The following is an 18269-nucleotide window of genomic DNA, read 5'->3' as shown; positions in this document are numbered from 1 at the left end:
AGAAAAAGTAAGAAAAAAAGAAAGAATTTACTTTCTTCCAAAGGAATACCTTCTCACAGCAGTTTCATCATGCAATTCCCTTCTTTTCCAGAGGCCTGAGATGGCACTCTAGAGCCTGGAGCAAGCACTCCCCAGGGGCCGGCCACCATTCCTGGTGGTGAAGAAGGAAGGGATTCTGGGAAAGGGCAGGGTCATGCTTCCTTGACCCCTCGGTGGAGGCTGTTCTGCCTCAGCTGCAGCCAGACAGGGCAGACAGAAAAAACACCGAGACCAGAAAGGAGGACTTGGTGTGTGCTGCAAGACTCCACAAGAGTCGGCTGTGCACCCAGGGGCCCAAGGAAAGACACAGAACCTGGTGCAAAAGGAGCAGAGCTCCCACCTTCCCCCTAAACAAAATCCCAATGCTCTTCCTTCTTGCAAAGGAAGTAACAGGAATCAAGCTGAAAGCGCTCCAATGTGAGATCAGGCAAACCCCATAGAAAACAAGGCAAACCCCATAGAAAACAAGCATGGTATGATTCTACACAGTGGCTTGACAAGGAGGTGGGCACACAGTGAAACCATCAAGGGGAGCAACGGGCCCACCGCCCTCCCCACTGCACCTACCCCAGCTCTTCCAGGAGACCAGTGGGAGATAGATACCCCAGCCCTGGGCCCTCCCCACCTGCACCCACCCCAGCTCCTCCAGGAGACCAGTGGGGACATCCCAGCCCTGGGGCCTCACCTAAAGTGTTCACAGTGACCACCTCACTGAAGGCGCTGGTCCCCAACTTGTTCTGGGCCAGGACACTAAACTGGTATGCTGTCTCAGGCTCCAGGCTGTCCACTAGTAACCAGTTAGGGCCCGGGGGCACTGGCAAGGACAGCCAGTCATGGGGCCCAAACTGTGCCCGCTTCATCCTGGCCAAAAGAAGAGAGAAAGGACAGGGGACAAGGCATGGGGTGGGTCACACTAGAGAGACAGGAGTGCATGCAGGGCCCCCAAGGAGAAGGCGAGCATGTATGTGGCAGTCCTAGGGTTGAGGGCAAGAACAGGGATGCTCCAGCTAGGGTGGCTGGGCCAGCCCTCCCGACATCAGGCCACCCACCACAACCCAGAGACCCTCTACAGAAAGGGATCCCGAGGTGCATGGGCCAGATTACCAATTTGCACTGTGGGAAGATCCCACCCTGGGTACCATCCTCCAAGTTAGCTTGGTCTTGGGAAACATGGGCACTGGAATGTAAGGATGAGTAACTCAGAATAGCAGGCCGGGAAAAGGAGTGTGGGTGACTTCCACTGAGTACCGCCAAAATGCTCAAGAGTGGAAGCCACAGCAACCCCAGGGGCTCACTCTGTCCAGTCAGACTCGGATCATCTGAGGACGTCCAGAGCTTAATACCAAAACGAGCAGGGGCTTCCCACCGTGAGGGCAGGATCCCTAAGGATCTAAGGGTTGGAAGTCACAGTCAAGGGCAAGGTCACACTATGCAGGGCAGCACCAAAACCAAGGTTTCTCCTGCTCCTAAACTTCCCCCATCACGGCCCAGCAATGAAGCTGGCCTGAGCAGGTGCAGTACTGCCGCATTACCACAGGGAGGAGATGTGGTCGTGCAGACTGGCCCTCTCCTGGCAGCCCAGGGCTGCCGCGGTACCAGCTGTTTCCTCTAGGTTGAAAGGGTCTACTGTGTATGCCCAGGAGGGTGAGCTGAGACAGCACAAAAGCATAGCCAAAGGAAGCCAGTGCCAAATGCCTGAGTCAGGAGAGCCAGTGGAAGTGAGAAGGAAATGAGGGACGGAGATCTCTCCCATCTCGGCACCCACCCTGCCCTGCCCTTCACCGCACAAAGCAAGCAAAGCAGCCCAGGCAGCCAGGAAACCCAGTCCACGTTCAGAGCACCTCCCTGCGTGCCTCTGCAGCAAGGGTGTGACACACCCAGGACCCCTTCCCTGGCCGGCAGCCTCTCGGCAGCCCCACAGCCCTCCAGCATTCACTGGCGAGAGCTGGTGCTGCCCCATCCCCACCTCCCTCCACAGGCGGGACCATGAGAAGGGATGGCAAGGAGTTCTGGTCCCACCAGCAGGACACAGGTTGCCCACCCAGATGTCAGAATGCCAGGCTACTCAGCCCCAAAACAGGCAGCAGATCACAGATCCGTGCAGGGTCCTCACTCAGCTCCCCACGCTGCTGAGAAAAGCATCAAGGGGTCTTCCCGAATCCTGCTGACTTCCCCTCTGGAGTCTGATTCCGCCTGTTCCCCCGGCTCAAGCCTCGGTGGGTTGGGTCTGAAGGACTCAGGGCAGGAGTGTGGGGAAAAGCCCAGGACGACAGGACGTTTGCTGGGCTACTCCTGCCACCTTTCCTGCAGCTATTGTTGCCAGCCTGGCAGTACATTTGTGCCCTAAGTTTTTAGGAAGAGACGTCACACCAGTCACCAGTCTGGCTAAATTACGAACATATATACACAGGCTCCTAGAGAGACACTGCAGACGCTGGAGACAAGGCGAGGCAGGTGAACGCCGCCTCACCATTCTGGTTTCCAGAATCGGCAGCAAAGGACAAAAGGAAATCAGACTGAGTGGGAACCTGGCCCACAGCTCATCCGGCAGTTCTTGGGCTCAGTCCCCAGCTCTGGCTCCTGACATCAGCTTCCTGTTAATGCAAGCCCCTGGGAGGCAATGGTCATCCCTGCCACTCAAATGGAAGACCCGGATTCAGTTTCCCATTCCCAGCTTCAGCTGGGTCCAGCCTCAGCCCTCTTCACCAGCATCTGGAGAATAAACCAGCAGACAGGAGGAATTCTCTTTATTTCCCTTTTCTATCTCGGTCAGTCAAACAGACTCTACTATGTCTCAGGGTTGGCTGTTTCACAAAGCCCTCGCAGACTGGAGTCTCTTTCAGACTCCAGAGGGACCTGGAAGAAGAGAGAAGCAGCACACAAAGCAGCGGGCGGGGAGCCGAAGCCGAGGAAAGAGCAGCGGGGACCCTGGGCAGTCAGTCCAGGCAAATCTCGACGGGCATCATCCACCTGCAGGGTGGGGCCCGGGGCTGCCCATGAGAACTCACTCAGACCCACCTCACAGCGCAGGCCCGGCAAGTGCAGAGCCACGGTCTCCTAGCATGCCCACCCCACCCCCTGGATGGCCTAGGTGGGGCAGGAGGAGAAGCAGAGAGCGAAGCATGCGGGGCTGACTCACAGAGGTCCGTACCAGACTGAGAATGTCTGCTCGCTTCCCCCATCATAGCCCGGCTCCCAGGACACGTTGGCAGTTGTCATGGAGACCTGGACCCGGATGCTGCCTGGGGCATGGGGGCTGGTGCCTGCAGAGGGGAGACCCCATCGTCTTGCTGTGGGGAACTGGGAGAGGCCACAGCCCAGAGCAGCTCAACACAGCACTGCCAGTGAGGGAGGAGCAACGAGAGATCAGAGCTGCTAACTCCAGACCCTACAATGGATCAGGCTGCAGACGGAAGGCTGTCCCTCTGGTCAGCAGGAACCCACAGAGCTTTGGGAATATGGGAAAGTAGGAACCCAGGTCCCTTGTCACCTGAGGTCAGGCCCCAGGACCCCTCTGGCCAGGCTCAGGCCCTCAGCCCTCAGGTCCCAAGCAAAGCCAAAAGTCCCTCCTCCTGGGAAGTTCTCTGGCATTCCGAGACAGCCTCATTCCAGTGAACACTTGTGTAAGAGGCAGCACCACACAGAAAATGGAAGCCACCACCCATGACACCCACATGGTGGCACAGCACATTAAGCAGCCACCTGTGACGTGGGCAGCCCACATGAGCACCAGTTCAAGTCCTAGCTGCTCCACTTTCTATCTGGCTCCCTGCCAAAGTGTCTGGGGAAGCAGCAGAGGATGACTCAAGAGCTTGGGCTGCTGCGCTCCAGTGGGGACTGGGATAAAGCTCCTGGCTCCTGGTTTGGGCCTGATATAGTTCTAACTGTTGTGGCCATTTGCAGAGCAAACCAGAAAATGGAAGATTTTTCCCTATGTGTGTGTGTGTGTGTGTGTGTGTAACTCTGCCTTTCAAATACGTAAATAAATCTATCTATTGAAAAGAGTAGCTGATGCAGATGTGAAGTCCCCACTGGGGACACCAGCATTCCACACAGGCATGCTGGGTTAGTCCCAGCTCCTCTCCTCATTCCAGCCTTGAGCTAGTGCACATCTGGGAGGCTCAGGTGCTTGGGTCTCCATCACCCATAGGTGAAATCGGAGTTGAAGCCTTAGCTCCTAGGTTCAGCCTGGCCCAGCCCTGGCTATTAAGGGCATTTGGAAGGAGACAAGCAGATACAAACACAATCTCTCTATTTCTGCCTTTCAAACAAATAAAAAAAAAAAAACTAAATAAAAACTTTGATGACAAAAAAAAAGAAGCACTTCCATCTTGGTCTGAGTTCTGATCCCAGAATGGGCAAGGTGTTCCACCCCAACAGCCTCAGGACCCACAAGCATGATGTGGAGAAGCTACAGGCCCAGAAACTGGGCTGTAAATAAAGAGGGGCAGAGCTGGGGCCACAGAGCCTAAAGCTGGGGGCAAATTCTCAGAGGGTGCTGGCCACGATGGAACAGGCTGGGGTCCTGGCAATACATTCCTGAAGCCTCAGGGAACAGAAGCACCAGCGCTTCCTCCTGCCTGAGCCTCCTCAGCCAGGCCAGGCCCTCAGGCCTCAGTTCAGTGCCTCATCCCAGAAGGTGCTGCAAGGCTCAATCCTCCCTCCATCCCCCTCCACCTGGCTTCCCCACCAAACTCAGGAACTCAGAGTCTCCAGTCCCTGATGACCACACAGCGGCCTCTTCTCTGCACCAGATGGGCACTGGATCCAGTGGCCTATCCCTTTACTGGGCACGGAAGGCTAGAGGCTGTCCCTGGAAGACTCTGGGCTCAGTGTCTGGCCTGACTTAGGAAAGACAACTGCAGATTACCCATGGCCACCACGGGAAGCTCCGCCCACTCCAGACCCCCTCCAACCCCTCAATTTCACCAGCCACATACCAATGACGGTGAGGGTTCCCCCCAGCCCAGTCCCACCAGACACATACCAATGATGGTTAGGTGCTCCCCCACTCCCCCTGCCCAGTCCCACCAGCTGCATATCGATGATGATGAGGGCTCCCCCAGCCCAGTCCCATCAGCCACATACCGATGATGGTGAGGGGCTTCCCCGACCCTCACCCAGTCCCACCAGCCACATACCAATGACGGTGAGGTGGGTGCTGGCAGTGATGCTGGTGACCACGTTGGTGGCGACACACTCCCACTCTCCGTGGTCCTCCTTACTCAGGGCACGAAACTGGAGACTTCCACTGGGCAGGGCATTGTGCTTGCTTCTGCTGGGCTTCCCTACCTTGGCCAAACAAGGGGCAGGGAAGAGGGCAGAGCAGGCACGGAGGTGAGGACAGAAGCCACAGAATGAAGACAGTCCTCCATTCACACTCTGCCCAAGCCCTCCTCAGAGAACCCGCTGCTCTCAACAGGTGTCGTCCCCATGATGGGAACCCAGGTACCTTCCTCCACGTGATGACGGGGAAGGGGTCCCCCGCAGCCGCACAGGGGATGAGCAGCTCTCGGCCAGCCTCCTGCCTGTACTCCCAGCCTGGTAGCACCGTGAAATACGGGGGATCCTGTGGGGAGCACACACACGGGCATCAGGTAAGGCGTGAAGAGTCCCACACCCCTTAGAAGCTGCCCGCAGCCCACGGGGGGGGGTCTCACCTTCAGGACGAGCCTTGCAGGGGCAGACTGGCCCATGGTTCCCAAGGTGTTGTAAGGCACACAGGTGTAAGTGCCAAGGGCCTCCTCTGTGGCCTCCTCAATTCGAATGGACCCGTCCTCCATCAAGGTCCAACCCAGGTTCTGCCCAACACAGAATGGAACACAGAACTGTAATCAGAGAAGATGCGCCCAGCCCAGCTTCCCACCAGCCAAAACCTGAACTGCCTGGGGTTTGGGGAGGATCCTCCGGGTCCCCTGGGGAGAACAGCAGACCACTGACTTACAGCCCTCCAAGGGAAGTAACTCTAGGATTTCTCACAGGCTCGCTTTGAAGGAGGAGGTGGAGAACCAGATCTCAGACTTGGCATTTCAAAATGAGGAAAGCGGGGGTGGCTGCTTGCCACAGTGATTAAAATGATGCCTAGGACACCTGAATCCCATACTGGAACACCTGGTTCAAGTCCTGGCTCCGCTCCCCACTCCCCAGCAGCCTGAACACCCTGGAATGCCCCGTGCTGGGAGGCCTCCAGCAGCTGGATCCTTCCCATCTCTCTGGGAGACCAGGACTGACTGCTTGGCTCCCTGGTATCTGGGGTAGGAGGGGCAGGGGTGAATCAACAATCACTCTGCCTTCCAAATGAAAGAAATGAAAACTAAAGCAAGGATCAGAAAGGTTCCTGTCATGCTGAACCCCGATGTCCATGCCACCAGCACCTTCTCGACCTGCAGGGGGCGCCCGTCCTTGTTCCACTTCACCACGGTGGCTGGTGGCTCTGCGTCCACAGGGCAACGGATGTAACCATGGATCCCCACAGGCACGTAGATGACGGGGGGCATGTTCAGGACACGGGCTGGGTCTGCACTCAACAGTGCGGGTGGGCAAAAAAGCAAGGCACAGAGAAGCAATATGAGAAATGCAGGCAGGAGGTGGGCAGCGCCCCAGCCAGACGCTTCAACTACAAGGAACCGCCTTCACACCCACCCACCATCAGGCAGCCACAACACAGCCGGGAGAGGACCCAGGGCCACCACAGACAGCAAGATCACTGACGCTGGTCTTGCAGAGCCCACCATCAGCCGACCTAGTCAGGCAGCAGCCTCCTGCCTGCCCACCCTGCTGTTTTTAAGAGGGCTGGTTCTAAATGCTTGTTACACTCAAGCACATATTTTGTGTTGCCTGTGCCTTAAATGTTTCCAATTTTCATTAAAAAAATGCATGGGAAAGTGGAGCTACAAGATAAGTCTATTATGGTACCAAAAAAAAAAATGTTTTTGAAATCCATGTGTAATGCTTTCCATAGCATGCATTTTCCATGGGCTTTTGAAGACCCCTGACATGCATGCACTTGACCTGTCAGGCAAGGACTCAGTGCCTACCTACAGAGTCCTAGATTCTAAATCTCAAAGCCAACATCTGTTCACTCCCTTCCCCACACATTCCTGGCCACAGCCACTCCCAGGCAGCCCCACACACATACAAACAACAAAAAAAAGCCAGTGCCGCACATGAGGCCTTCACAAGCCTACCCCAGGGACTGCGTGGTCTCTTCCCCTTGCTGGTGATGGCCCTGCTTCCCCAGGCCACAGCTTCCCCCCGCTCAGACTCTGCAGTGCAAGCACAGGATCAACCCGGGCCACAGAACAGACCCGAGGCTCCCGTGAGAGCAGCAAGAGGCCCCCGCACGTCCTCTGATGCAGCCTGAGTCACCTCAGTTCTCCCCAGTTTCCCCCAAGGGTCCCAGAGAAGGCTCCAGAAAGAGGGAGGCAGTGGGGATGAATGAGCCGCTCTCTTCTAAGCACGCAGAGCTTTTCAGAGAACAGTATTACATAAATACCAGGCCGCGTTATATATTTAGACAGAATTTCTACTGTTGCATGATACAGTTCTTTTTTTTTTCTCCGAGATTTTCAAAGGGTTTATGAATGGGAGATACTCTGAACATTACTTCTTAGCAGAAATAAAGATCTTGTCTCACCCACCTGTACCTCTCAGCACCCCCAGCTTCTCTTTGAAGTAAAAGGGACCCATGAGAGGGGGCGGTGGCACCAGCGCCAAGGCCAGGTGGGGAAACCAAAACCTGTCTCCCAAACAGAAAGGCAGCCTGCAGCATCAGGGACATGAGGCCTGCATCCCAGGCAGCCTTGTCCTGCTCAGGACCGTCACCCGGGCACTCCCACACTGCTATTGCTACCTCCTCTAGCCCAAGTGGTACACGCTGCGCCATGTCCTGACAGAGACTCCCCCAAGGTGGCAGAATCAGAACGCAGCTTGAAAATATGGTCAGTGACTCGGGGATGACCTCCTGACCGCAAGTCAGACCAAAGCATCAGGAGTCACAGCTCCTAAAAGCTTGGAATCTCACACAGCAGCTCCCAGAAGGGATGCCTCTGCCCACCCGCAGTCACTCCAGCATGACTGCGGCAGAGTGGAAGATGGGGCCCAGCAGGTGCAGCTCCTCCAGCCATCCACACAGGCTCAGCGCAGCAGGTCAACAGGCTCTGCTTCCTAGCGCCCCCTACTGCTCCCCCACTTATCCTACAGGAGGATCCTGACTCCGGGGCTATGGTCTCCAAGCTGCCACATTTCTCACCTCTGTCCCTCCATGTCCTTGCCAGTGAGCAATTCTCCCACACCCACCCACAAATGATGGAGCGTCTGTCACCTGCAGCGACAACATGAACCTTTGTCGCCAGAGTGACAGGCCATCCACAAATACAAAGGGAGACATCGGATCCTCATTACTCACCCTTCTCTCTCACACACTCGGTTCTCAACTGACTGGGCCCAAGTATTAGAGATGAGCAAAATGCAATCATTGTGCCGCCCCCCAAAAAAGTCCCTCAACTGCCCTGGCTGAGCTGCAGCTCGTTCACGGGGATCTCCAGCATCACGGGGATCTCCAGCAGCCCCAGAGCAGAGCAGGGAAGGGAGGACGCCAAAACAGTCCCACCCACACACCGCCCACGGCATGCAGACAGCGAGTGCAGCACGCACGCAGGACATATACCCCCGCACGCTGTCTAAATGCCTCTCACACACCCGGCAGGGGAAAGCACCAAAGCAGCCTATTCTAGGTATTGCTGGTATTCGACTCAATGACAAGGTCTGGAAGGACAACTGTTCATTGAAGCCTGGTGCAGCCCGTGCTCAGCTGACACAGTGACCTGGCTCACACATGCAGCAACCTGTCAAGGATGCCTAGAAGGCATTGGGGACCAACCAGTCTGGGGCATTTGTCCATTCACACAGTCCTGAGCAAATCCTCCGCTCTCTGCCATCCTCCAATTCCCAGGCTGGCTCAACAGGCCTGAGCCTCCTGGCTCCCTTTTCCCACCCCCAGAGCTCTCCCTCTCACTCACACTGCACAGTCAGGTATGCGGAGGCTGAGGGGGAGCGCCCCAGGCTGTTACTGGGGACACACGTGTATTTCCCGGCATCCTCTGGCTTCACCCGGAAGATGATCAGGGTCCCATCGATCAGAATTCTCACCCTTAGCTTCAGGTCACTGCAAAGCCAGCAAGGAGATTAGAAGGTAGGGCGTTGGCAGATGGGAGGAGACCCCTTCACTTCCCCTTGACGTAACATTCCCAAAGGACTCTTCTCCCAGTCCCCCTCTCCCATACAGACATTCTGGTCTTAACACAAGGCCCACACAGCCCAACCTCCCCCTCTCCAAGTCCCTAGAGCTCCCTGGCAGTAGGCACAGTCTCGGGGGACCTAGGCACCACACCCTCCACCCCATCCCATGTGAGAAGGCCAGGGTGCGGGGTGCTCACTTCTGGAAGTAGACATTTTCATCCTGCCAGTACCAGGTGTAGGTGAGGTTGCCGGGATACGCCTCTGCCCGGCAGGTGAGCAGAGCATCCTGGGAGATGTTGACAGTGATGTTTTCGGGAGGAGAAACAATGAAAGGAGGCCCTGGGGAGAACAGGGGACCAACATGACGTCACATGATAGGGGAAGGCAGCAGCACCGGACTTCCAGAAGACTCTAAGGTGCTCAGGCAGTGGTCAAGCAGACTCCAGCCACTGCTGGGGCTCTGGCACCACCTCTGCCATTCCTATAGCTACCCTTACAACCGCTGGGGCCTGCCCCTCTCCAGCACCGCCCAAACAGGAGACACCCAGGTAGAGGGGGATAGGGGGCTGGAGCAAAGAATGAGCTCATCTCTGCAGCAGCCACAGGGTGGCATTACAGCCCAGCCACAGGGGGAGAGGGCAGCATGGTGAAACCCCAGCAGCCTTTGGTGCCAGCCTCACATTTTAGAGAGGGTCCTTCTAGGACCTCAAGTTTGGCTGTCACTCAGGACTTGGCACCCTGCCAACATCTCTGGCAGCTGGGTACAGCCACCACTAATGTCCCCAACCCCATTCCCATTTCTTCCACAGGGAGTTGGTATGAAGGTGGAAAATCCATACACCGCTCCCCACCCCTCCCCCACAACCTGGACATGTCCCCATGCTGGGCAGTGCACAGCCCCCTCTGGGGGAACCTGGTGCTGATGGCCATCTCTTGGCACTGACTAAACAGAACCCAGTTCTGCCAAATGCCCTTGGTATTCAGTATCTAGGGCTTGGATTGAATCCTTATCTCTAAAGTGCTGATGCTGCTAATGGTTTGATGACCTCAGGAAAATCTCCTCTAAGGGGGAGGAGCAAGCAAGACAGAGACAGAAGAGCCAGAAGTACACTCAGCTTGGGGGCTCCCTAACACACTATGAAATGCCCCTCGCCCCTCGGGAGGTGGACCAGCATAGGTGCTCTGGAGGGCAAGAGGCATGGGACGCAGGAGCCCAGTCCACTTCTCCAGCACCTGCAGCTAGGCCAACTGTGTCCTGGGAAAACACCAGATTCAAAGTCCAACTGCAGGTACTAAAGGAATGATGAGACTAGAGAAACCTCACCTTGGACAAGCAGGTGTGTGGTATGCACAGCCTCCCCCTGGATACTGTACGCTCGACAGGTGTAGGCACCTCTGTCCTCCCGACTGACCGATGTCACTGTCAGGCTGCCATCACTCACCTGGGGACCGAGGGCAGAGGGAGCTCAGCAACCACCCTTGGGTCCCACCAGTACTGCCTTCAGGCAGAGAAGCTGGTCTCAGGGGGCTGGCCTTGGGACACATGCACCTGAGTGAACAGGAGGGCTGGTGCCTCTGGGGCCATTTTCCCTCCAAGCCACGAGAACCCCTGAGGCCTGGCCAGGCTATGCACAGAGCCAGTTCTCAACAGCCTTGGAGGCAGAGAAGGCAGAGGATGTTGAGCAAGAAAGAGCACCTGCAGCAGCCCCCCCACCTTGAGCCACACTTACCTGGTATTTCCCACTAGCACCAAGAAGTGTCCCCTCCTTGAGCCAGGTGACGATGGGCTTCGGGTTCCCAAATGCTGTGCAGGTCATGGTGATACTGCCACCCTCCTTGGCCTCGATGTACTGGGGGGGTGTTTCTGTAAAGGTGGGAGGGGCTGCAAAGGAGATGACCAAGGTGAAGGGTGGGAAGCAGCTCACCTAGCACGTCAACAGGATGCAGAAATGAAGCAGCCAGGTAGAGCTAGCTAAGATCCTTTTCCCTGGGCTCAGAGCAATGGCTCAGTGGCCAAACCCTCACCTTGCTTGCACCGGCATCCCACATGGGTGCAGGTTCATGTCCCGGCTTTTTCATTTCCCATCCACATCCCCGCTTGTGGCCTGAGAAAGCAGCAGAAGATGACCCAAAGCATTGGGAACCTCTACCTGCGTAGGGGACGCAGAAGAAGCTCCTTGCTCCTAGCTTCAGATCAGCTCAACCTGAGCCATGGTGGCCATCTGGGGAGTGAACCAACAGATGAGAGATCTTTCTCTGTGTCTCTCCTTTTCTCTGTAAAGCTGAGCTGCCGTTCCAACAATTTTCTTTTAATTTAAATGCCTTTCAAAAAAAAAACCCTCTGCCCACAAGTACTCTAGGGTACAGGGATAACAAGAGATCTGGCATCTCACATTCCCTTGCTGTGCTTTGCTAATGCCCAATAATTTCATGTGCAGAGTCTACAACAGGCAAGCCCCATGGGTAGCTCTAAGAATATGACATAACCGAAGCAGCTCTCTGGGCTAGCCAGGGCACACATTTGCCAGCTGCTCTTCAGATCCTTCCTCCACACTTCAGCTGTCCCCTGCCCATGACGCACAAGGACCAATTTCCTGCGCGCCATCTCTCCTAGGACCTACTGTCCACGGCTCTCACTCTTTGGGCCCCACCTTGGCCTAAACATATTGCAGCCCTAAACTAACCAGAGTCTTGCATGTCCCAGTTCTGCAGAGAACAGTCCCACCTTCCCATCTGCCTGGCTCCCATGATAAAGGTGACCACCAGGACAGCAGCGATGCCCTTAATTCTCTTTGGCTTATGCCAGGTCATCATCCCCCATTTGATGATTTGCTTAAAACTCCCATCTTGTTTGGCTAATCAGCTACTAAGGGAGTCAGATCCATTTGCCAGAGTGGCTTGTGGAAGTAATCCAGTCAGACTATCAGCTCTGTGGTCTTTCCTAAAACGACAAGCCTGTTCCGCTTCTGCACCCCAGCCCTGGAGCTCACTACATTAGACAGGAGCAGGCCACCCAGAGCTCCTCACAAGGCACCCAAGCCCAGGACCCAGGTTCAAGTCCTGCCTGCCACCCATTATCCAACCTTAGGCAAGCAGACTCAACCACTCCAGGCTGAAACTGCATCTCCCCCCACCCCACCCACACACACTGATACGAGAAGTAAAGATGATGTATGGGGAGGAGATCATATAGGAAAAGGTTTTTTTTGTCATCACTGTCACCATCTCAGGACCTCGCCAAGCACTGATGAGGATCTGGTCTGGTCCTGCACCAACTTCACCTCCAAGGCACTCTAACCACACTGGCCTTCCCTGTAGTCTTCTGTTATACAAAGAACTTCTGGCCACAGGGCCTTTGCATGTGCCATCTCCCCACCCCTGCCCAGGCCAGAACTCTGGTCCTTCAATTCATGCAAGTCATTGCTAAAAATGCCATCTCTGACTTGCCTGATCAGACCATCTACGATGACTCTTCCACCCTTTTCTTTGGCCTTGCACTCCCTTATTTCCTCCCAAGCACTTTGCACTAACTAAAGTCTTATACACACACGAGATCTTCAAAAAGTTCAGGACAAATGCATAGCGTTAAAAATTATGCCAGCACTATTGCACAGCAGGTTAGACCATCACCTGTACTCCTGCATCCCAAATGTGTGCCACATTGTTGTCCTAGAGTCTCCACTTTCTATCCAGCTTCCTACTAGTGTGCCTGTGATAGCAGTAGAGGATGATCCAGGCACTTGGACCCCCTGCCAGCTACCTGGAAATACAGAAGCAGCCCCGGCTGCTGACCCCACCCTGGCTTTTGTGACCACTGAAAAAGTCAAGCTGCAGATGGAAGATGTCTTTCTCTCTGTGTGTCTCTCTCACTTCTCTCCCTCCCCTCTCTCTCTCTCTCTAACTCATTCAAAGAAATAAATCTTTCTAAAAAATTCAACTAATGGGGGTCACCAAGCCTTATGGCCATAAGTTTGAGTCCCTCTGCTCCACTTCCGATCCAGCTCCCTGCTAATATACTTAGGAAGCCAGCAGAAGATGATCCAAGTACTTGGTCCCCTTCAGAATGGTCCAGCCCCAGCTGCTACAGTTCATTGGGGGAATGAACCCACAAATGGACAATCTCTTGCTCTATTTCTCCTCTCTCTGCCTTTCAAGTGACCAAATACATTTTAAAACTAATTAATTAATTAAAAGCTAGGCATGGATATTAAAACCCTTTTGCAATTCACTGTCCTATGAGCTTTCTGAAGTACCTTTGCATTTGCCTCTAATCCATTCCCTCTACTAGAATAATTTCTCAGTAAGAACAGACACCTTCTCTGCAATCCCACCATATACTCTGTAGCACAGTTCCTGGACGGGGCACGGTGCTCAACAGACATGTGTTGAATAAACAAATAGAGGAAATAAAGGCAGTGGTGAATGAGGTACCTGTACACTCACCTACAGACCCACACAACGCAAATGCAGAGAGCTTTCTAAGTGAAGAACAAATTCATCTGTCATCTCCCAAATCCAAGTCTCGCTGTGGGCGCACCATGCAGTTAGCGAGTGACTGCTGAGGGAACTATGAAGCACACTTCGGAGACCAGTGTGATGCTGCAATAGGCTAATCATTTGCCCAGTGGTGCTGCCATGTGGCCACCAGTCCCACATGCTCTGCTTCCAGTCCCACTCTCTGCTTATGGCCCAGGAAAGTGCAGGATGGCCCAAGCTCTTGGGATCCTGAACCCAACTGGGAGACCCAGAAGAAATTTCTGACTCCTGATTAGCCCAGCTCTAGCCATTATGACCATTTTGGGAGTGAACCAGTGGATAGAAGTCCTTCTCTCTTTCTGCTTTTTCTGTAAAATTCACCTTTCAAATAAAAGCTAAGGAACAATTCTCAAAGATACTATTTGTTTATTTGTTTTTCAAAGACAGAGTTATAAAGGAGAATCAAGACAGTGGAATAGGGTAAGGACACATTTAAACAGATGGAGAATCATTAGCCAGGGTGAAACAGAAATGGCACATTCCAGAAAATAGGAGAGGTCGATGGCAGAGGGATACCTAGAGACTGATGGCCACAGGAAAGCAGCAGAGACAACAGTGTGGTGTTGCAGTGAACAGATAACCCAGCGAGCACCAAACTGACCCCCACTGGCGTCCAGAGCTCCACCAGCAGCCAGGTGAGAAGGGAGTTAACCAAGGAGTCAGGAAGTGAAGCCAGACAAAGAACTGCTCGTCCTGCTGATTTGTTTGATTCAACCAGGAACATAGACAGACCAGTATACCACAAACAACCGGTGCGGGAACAGAGTGGATTTCATAACCCAGACCAGACTCTGACCAGAGCCTCATTAGGCACTATTTTGTGGAGTGAGACAAAGGCTGTGAAACAGGACTGTCATGCCCTAAGCTGGGAGTGAACTTCTTTCTAGCTCAATGCATTGCAACGATGTGGCATCCTTCGGGTTCCACCCAAAATAGGTCTAGGTAGCCCACAGACCTAATGACCAGCAGATCCAGAACTCCATCAGAGGCACAACAGGCACCATTTTGTACAGTGTGGCAAAGCTATTAGACTGGAGGCACAACAGTGAGCTATACATGCGCTGATCTACTAGGAGCGAACTCATCAAGCTCAGTGCCTTGTACTGGTCCCACAGGGAAAATACTTCAGCATCCTACGGGTCAAAATACGTTCACGTGGCCCTCAGATCTAAGAGCCAACATGCTCTGGCAAGATCAGCACCAACAGCAATGTAATCATGGGAACTGCTCAAACTGGAAGTGGGAGAAAGGTCATACCGACAACAGTGCAACCACAGCATGGGATCACAGGAGGAGGAGAGAGCTGAGCCAGGAGCCCAGGCTACAGAGACTATGGTGGAAGTCTAACACAAGAGCCCAGACCTAAAACTCAGCTGCGGAAGTGGCACAAGTGACTGCAAACAACGGGACACCAACCACAAAAAAGTAAATCGAATTGTGGATCATTGGTAACACACCTTAGAAATTAGCCCTTAGGAGAAGAATCTGCTAATCAGAAGTACAATGCCAAGAGCAAAAGAAGAGACAGAGGCACAATGAATAGTACTGAAGACTCTCCTGCAAAGGAGCAAAAGCCTTTGCCAACCTCAGAGTTCACTGAGGAAGACATCGAGAAAATGGGAGACACAAAATTCAAAACACTTCTTATAAAGCTTTTTATCAACAGTGAGAAGCACATAGAGGAGTTCAAGGAATTTAAGGAAATGCATCACACAGGAAATATCAACACTGAAACAAAATCAAGCAGAATTATTGGAAATGAAGGACATAATGCAGCAAATTAAAAATTCAGGGGAAGATCTCAACGACAGAATGAATGAAGCAGAAGAAAGATTTTCAGAAATGGAAGATATTTCTTGCCACAATGATGAAACACATGATAATCAAGCTCTCTTTAATCGAACATAAGGAAAAGATCCTTAAATGTGGACATGAAAAAAATCAATTGACACATAAAGGAATGCTAATCAGATTCACAGCTGACCTCTCACAGGAAACTCTATTGCCTGCAAGAAAATGAAGTGGCACATTCCAGAGTCTAAGAGGAAAAAACTGTTGGCCCAGAATAACATACCCAGCAAAGCTTTCCTTTGTCTTTGAAAATGAAATAAAATTCTTCCACAGTAAAGCTCAAAGAGTATGCCTCTTTCAAATCTGCCCTTCAAATGACACTTAGAGATGTTCTCTTGACAGAGGAAAGGGTTAGCACCTACCAAAACCAAAGGCAAATGTGAAGAACATCCCCATAAAATAACAACAAAAGACTAAATCAAACAATGAATAACCCATTGCTAAAATGAAAGGACCAAATTACCACCTATTCATATTAACCCTGAATGTAAAAGGCTTAAACTCATCAATCAACTGTCATAGATAAGCAGACTGAATCAAAAAACAGAATCCATATTTCTGTTGCCTACAGGAGACATATCTCACCAACAAAGATCAACCAAAACTATATCACATGGATTTTGATGTTTTGGGGTTTATCTTCATTTCTTCAAAATAGTTAAAACAGTTTTTTCTCATATTAAATTCTTCACTGATTCATAGATCATACAGTAACATCATTTTCTTCAGGAAGGTTCTTGATTTTCTTTTTTATTTCTTCAGCAACACATTAGTCATTCAGTAGCATCTTATTATATTTGTTGCATTATACATTTCTATTTTTCTTCCTGTTGTTGATTTTGTATTGTGGCTTTTCATTTAAGGTGACATATAAGTAACTGTGTAATAGAGACTATCATATCCACTAGCATGCTACTTAACTGCATGATGTTGTAAATTTCTATTTTTCTTCCTGTTGTTGATTCTATTTTGTCACTTTTCACTTGAGGGGATGTATAGTAACTGTGTAATGGAGACTATCATATCCAGAAGTGAAGACACAATACAGTATGCATCTCTACTTCCAGATTAAAGATGGACTCCCAATGAAAGTGTTAACTATATCCTGACAATAGGATGCTGGACTCTCTGCCACTGCCCATGCCCACAATGATGGACTTATGACTGTCTGTGAAGAACTACCATATTATTGTAATTATATAGGGAAAATCAGTGGTTGGGGAGAGAGGTTTTGGGGAGTAAGTTAAAGAAAATCCCAGAGTCTATGGAACCATATCTTAAAATAATAAAAAATTTTAAATGAGAAAAAAAAACAAATAAAAGCTAAATAAATCTTTTATAGAAGGAGGAGGAGGACGTAGAAGCAGCTGCAGCAATGGCCTACTTCAGAACTAGTGGTATGGCACAGCAGGTAAAGTTACTGCCTCTGGTGCTGGCATCCAGCTGTTCCCCTTGCCATCCAGCCACCCGCTTGTGACCTGGGAAAGCAGTGGATGATGGCTCAGTTGCTTGGGCACCTGCACTCATGTGGGAGACCCAGAAGAAGCTTCTGGCTCCTGGCTTTTTGAACGGCCAAGCTCAAACCATCACAGCCATTTAAGGAGTGAACCAGGTGATGGAAGACCTTTCTTTCTATGTGTCTCTCCTTCTCTCTCTGTAAACCTTTCAAATAAATAAAATAAAGCATATTTCATCACACACACCTCAAGGAAATAAACCTGCTCCAGGGTCTCAGAATACACTAACATCTATGCTTTAAAAATTATCCCAAGCCTCTGCAAACAATTCTGCAGTCCTAATTCAGGCGTCTCTCCCACCCTTAGAACGGTTGTCATCTCCATAATCCCCCTCAGTCCCAGCCTGTCCCTCGAAACGTGGCCAGCACAGCCACACGCTCCCTTACCTCGGATGTCAAGCTTAAAAGAAAAGATAATACATTAAATTACATCCTGAAGTGACAAATTAATTACTAATTACATAATTACTTCATTCTTTAGGTGCTAATCAGGAAAGTAGTTTGAACAATTTCAAGTTTTCAGGAAAATAATGGTTTGATTCTCGATTATTTACTGAATTAGGTGTTAGCTTGCCAGCTGCATTTCCAAGCTTAATCCTTTCTTACAAGTGCCCTATAATTAATAGTGTAGGTTAGAAATAGGCTGGCCGCTCTTCCAACTAATTCATCAACCTACAGCAAGGTTTGGCTTGGGTTTTACTGGTATTTTCTCTGTGATAAAGAAATAATTGGGTTTGTTTCCACTCAACTGGTCTTAAAGAAAACCCAAAAGGCGAATGAGACAATTTGTAATTCTAATTTTCACTGGCCTTTCAGTTTCCAAAGGTGATCCCTGTCAGGAAATGCCTGACATGAAACATTCTAGTTGGGAGGCAATGGATCACCAGTACTTGGAATCTTTCCAGAGACAATGGAAATATTGATGCTGTAAAAAAGCTCAGAGCCCAGCAAGAAGGGCCCGGGGAGTAGGAGGACAAGCGATCGCTCTTTCACCCAGGGAATGTCTGTTCATTCTCTCCAGTGTGCAGTTGGGGAAGCCCTAGTGCTCAAGACTGGCAGAGATGCTTGGCCATTCTGCCCAACACTG

The 18269-nt window shown here is 51.7% G+C and overlaps 1 protein-coding gene across 2 annotated transcripts in view; it reads right to left on the bottom strand.

Annotated features, from left to right (window-relative positions):
* Positions 1–18269, bottom strand: part of IGSF9B (immunoglobulin superfamily member 9B) — a 49285-nt gene that overhangs the window by 17353 nt on the left and 13663 nt on the right. The window contains exons 4-13 of one of the 2 annotated variants that reach the window (XM_040992631.1): positions 11010–11161; positions 10604–10721; positions 9477–9618; positions 9060–9205; positions 6414–6556; positions 5700–5840; positions 5492–5608; positions 5181–5331; positions 3179–3302; positions 725–900 (exon numbers count right to left, since the gene is read on the bottom strand). In XM_040992631.1, coding sequence (XP_040848565.1) covers positions 725–900; positions 3179–3302; positions 5181–5331; positions 5492–5608; positions 5700–5840; positions 6414–6556; positions 9060–9205; positions 9477–9618; positions 10604–10721; positions 11010–11161 — 1410 coding nt within the window. The remainder of the gene's footprint in view (positions 1–724; positions 901–3178; positions 3303–5180; positions 5332–5491; positions 5609–5699; positions 5841–6413; positions 6557–9059; positions 9206–9476; positions 9619–10603; positions 10722–11009; positions 11162–18269) is intronic. The other variant, XM_040992632.1, reaches the window with a different exon arrangement.

Source organism: Ochotona curzoniae, unplaced genomic scaffold, assembly GCF_017591425.1.
Source record: "Ochotona curzoniae isolate NIBS_2020 unplaced genomic scaffold, NIBS_Ocur_1.0 contig_832, whole genome shotgun sequence".
Taxonomy (NCBI): Eukaryota; Metazoa; Chordata; class Mammalia; order Lagomorpha; family Ochotonidae; genus Ochotona; species Ochotona curzoniae.
This window is presented reverse-complemented; position numbering and strand designations above follow the sequence as displayed.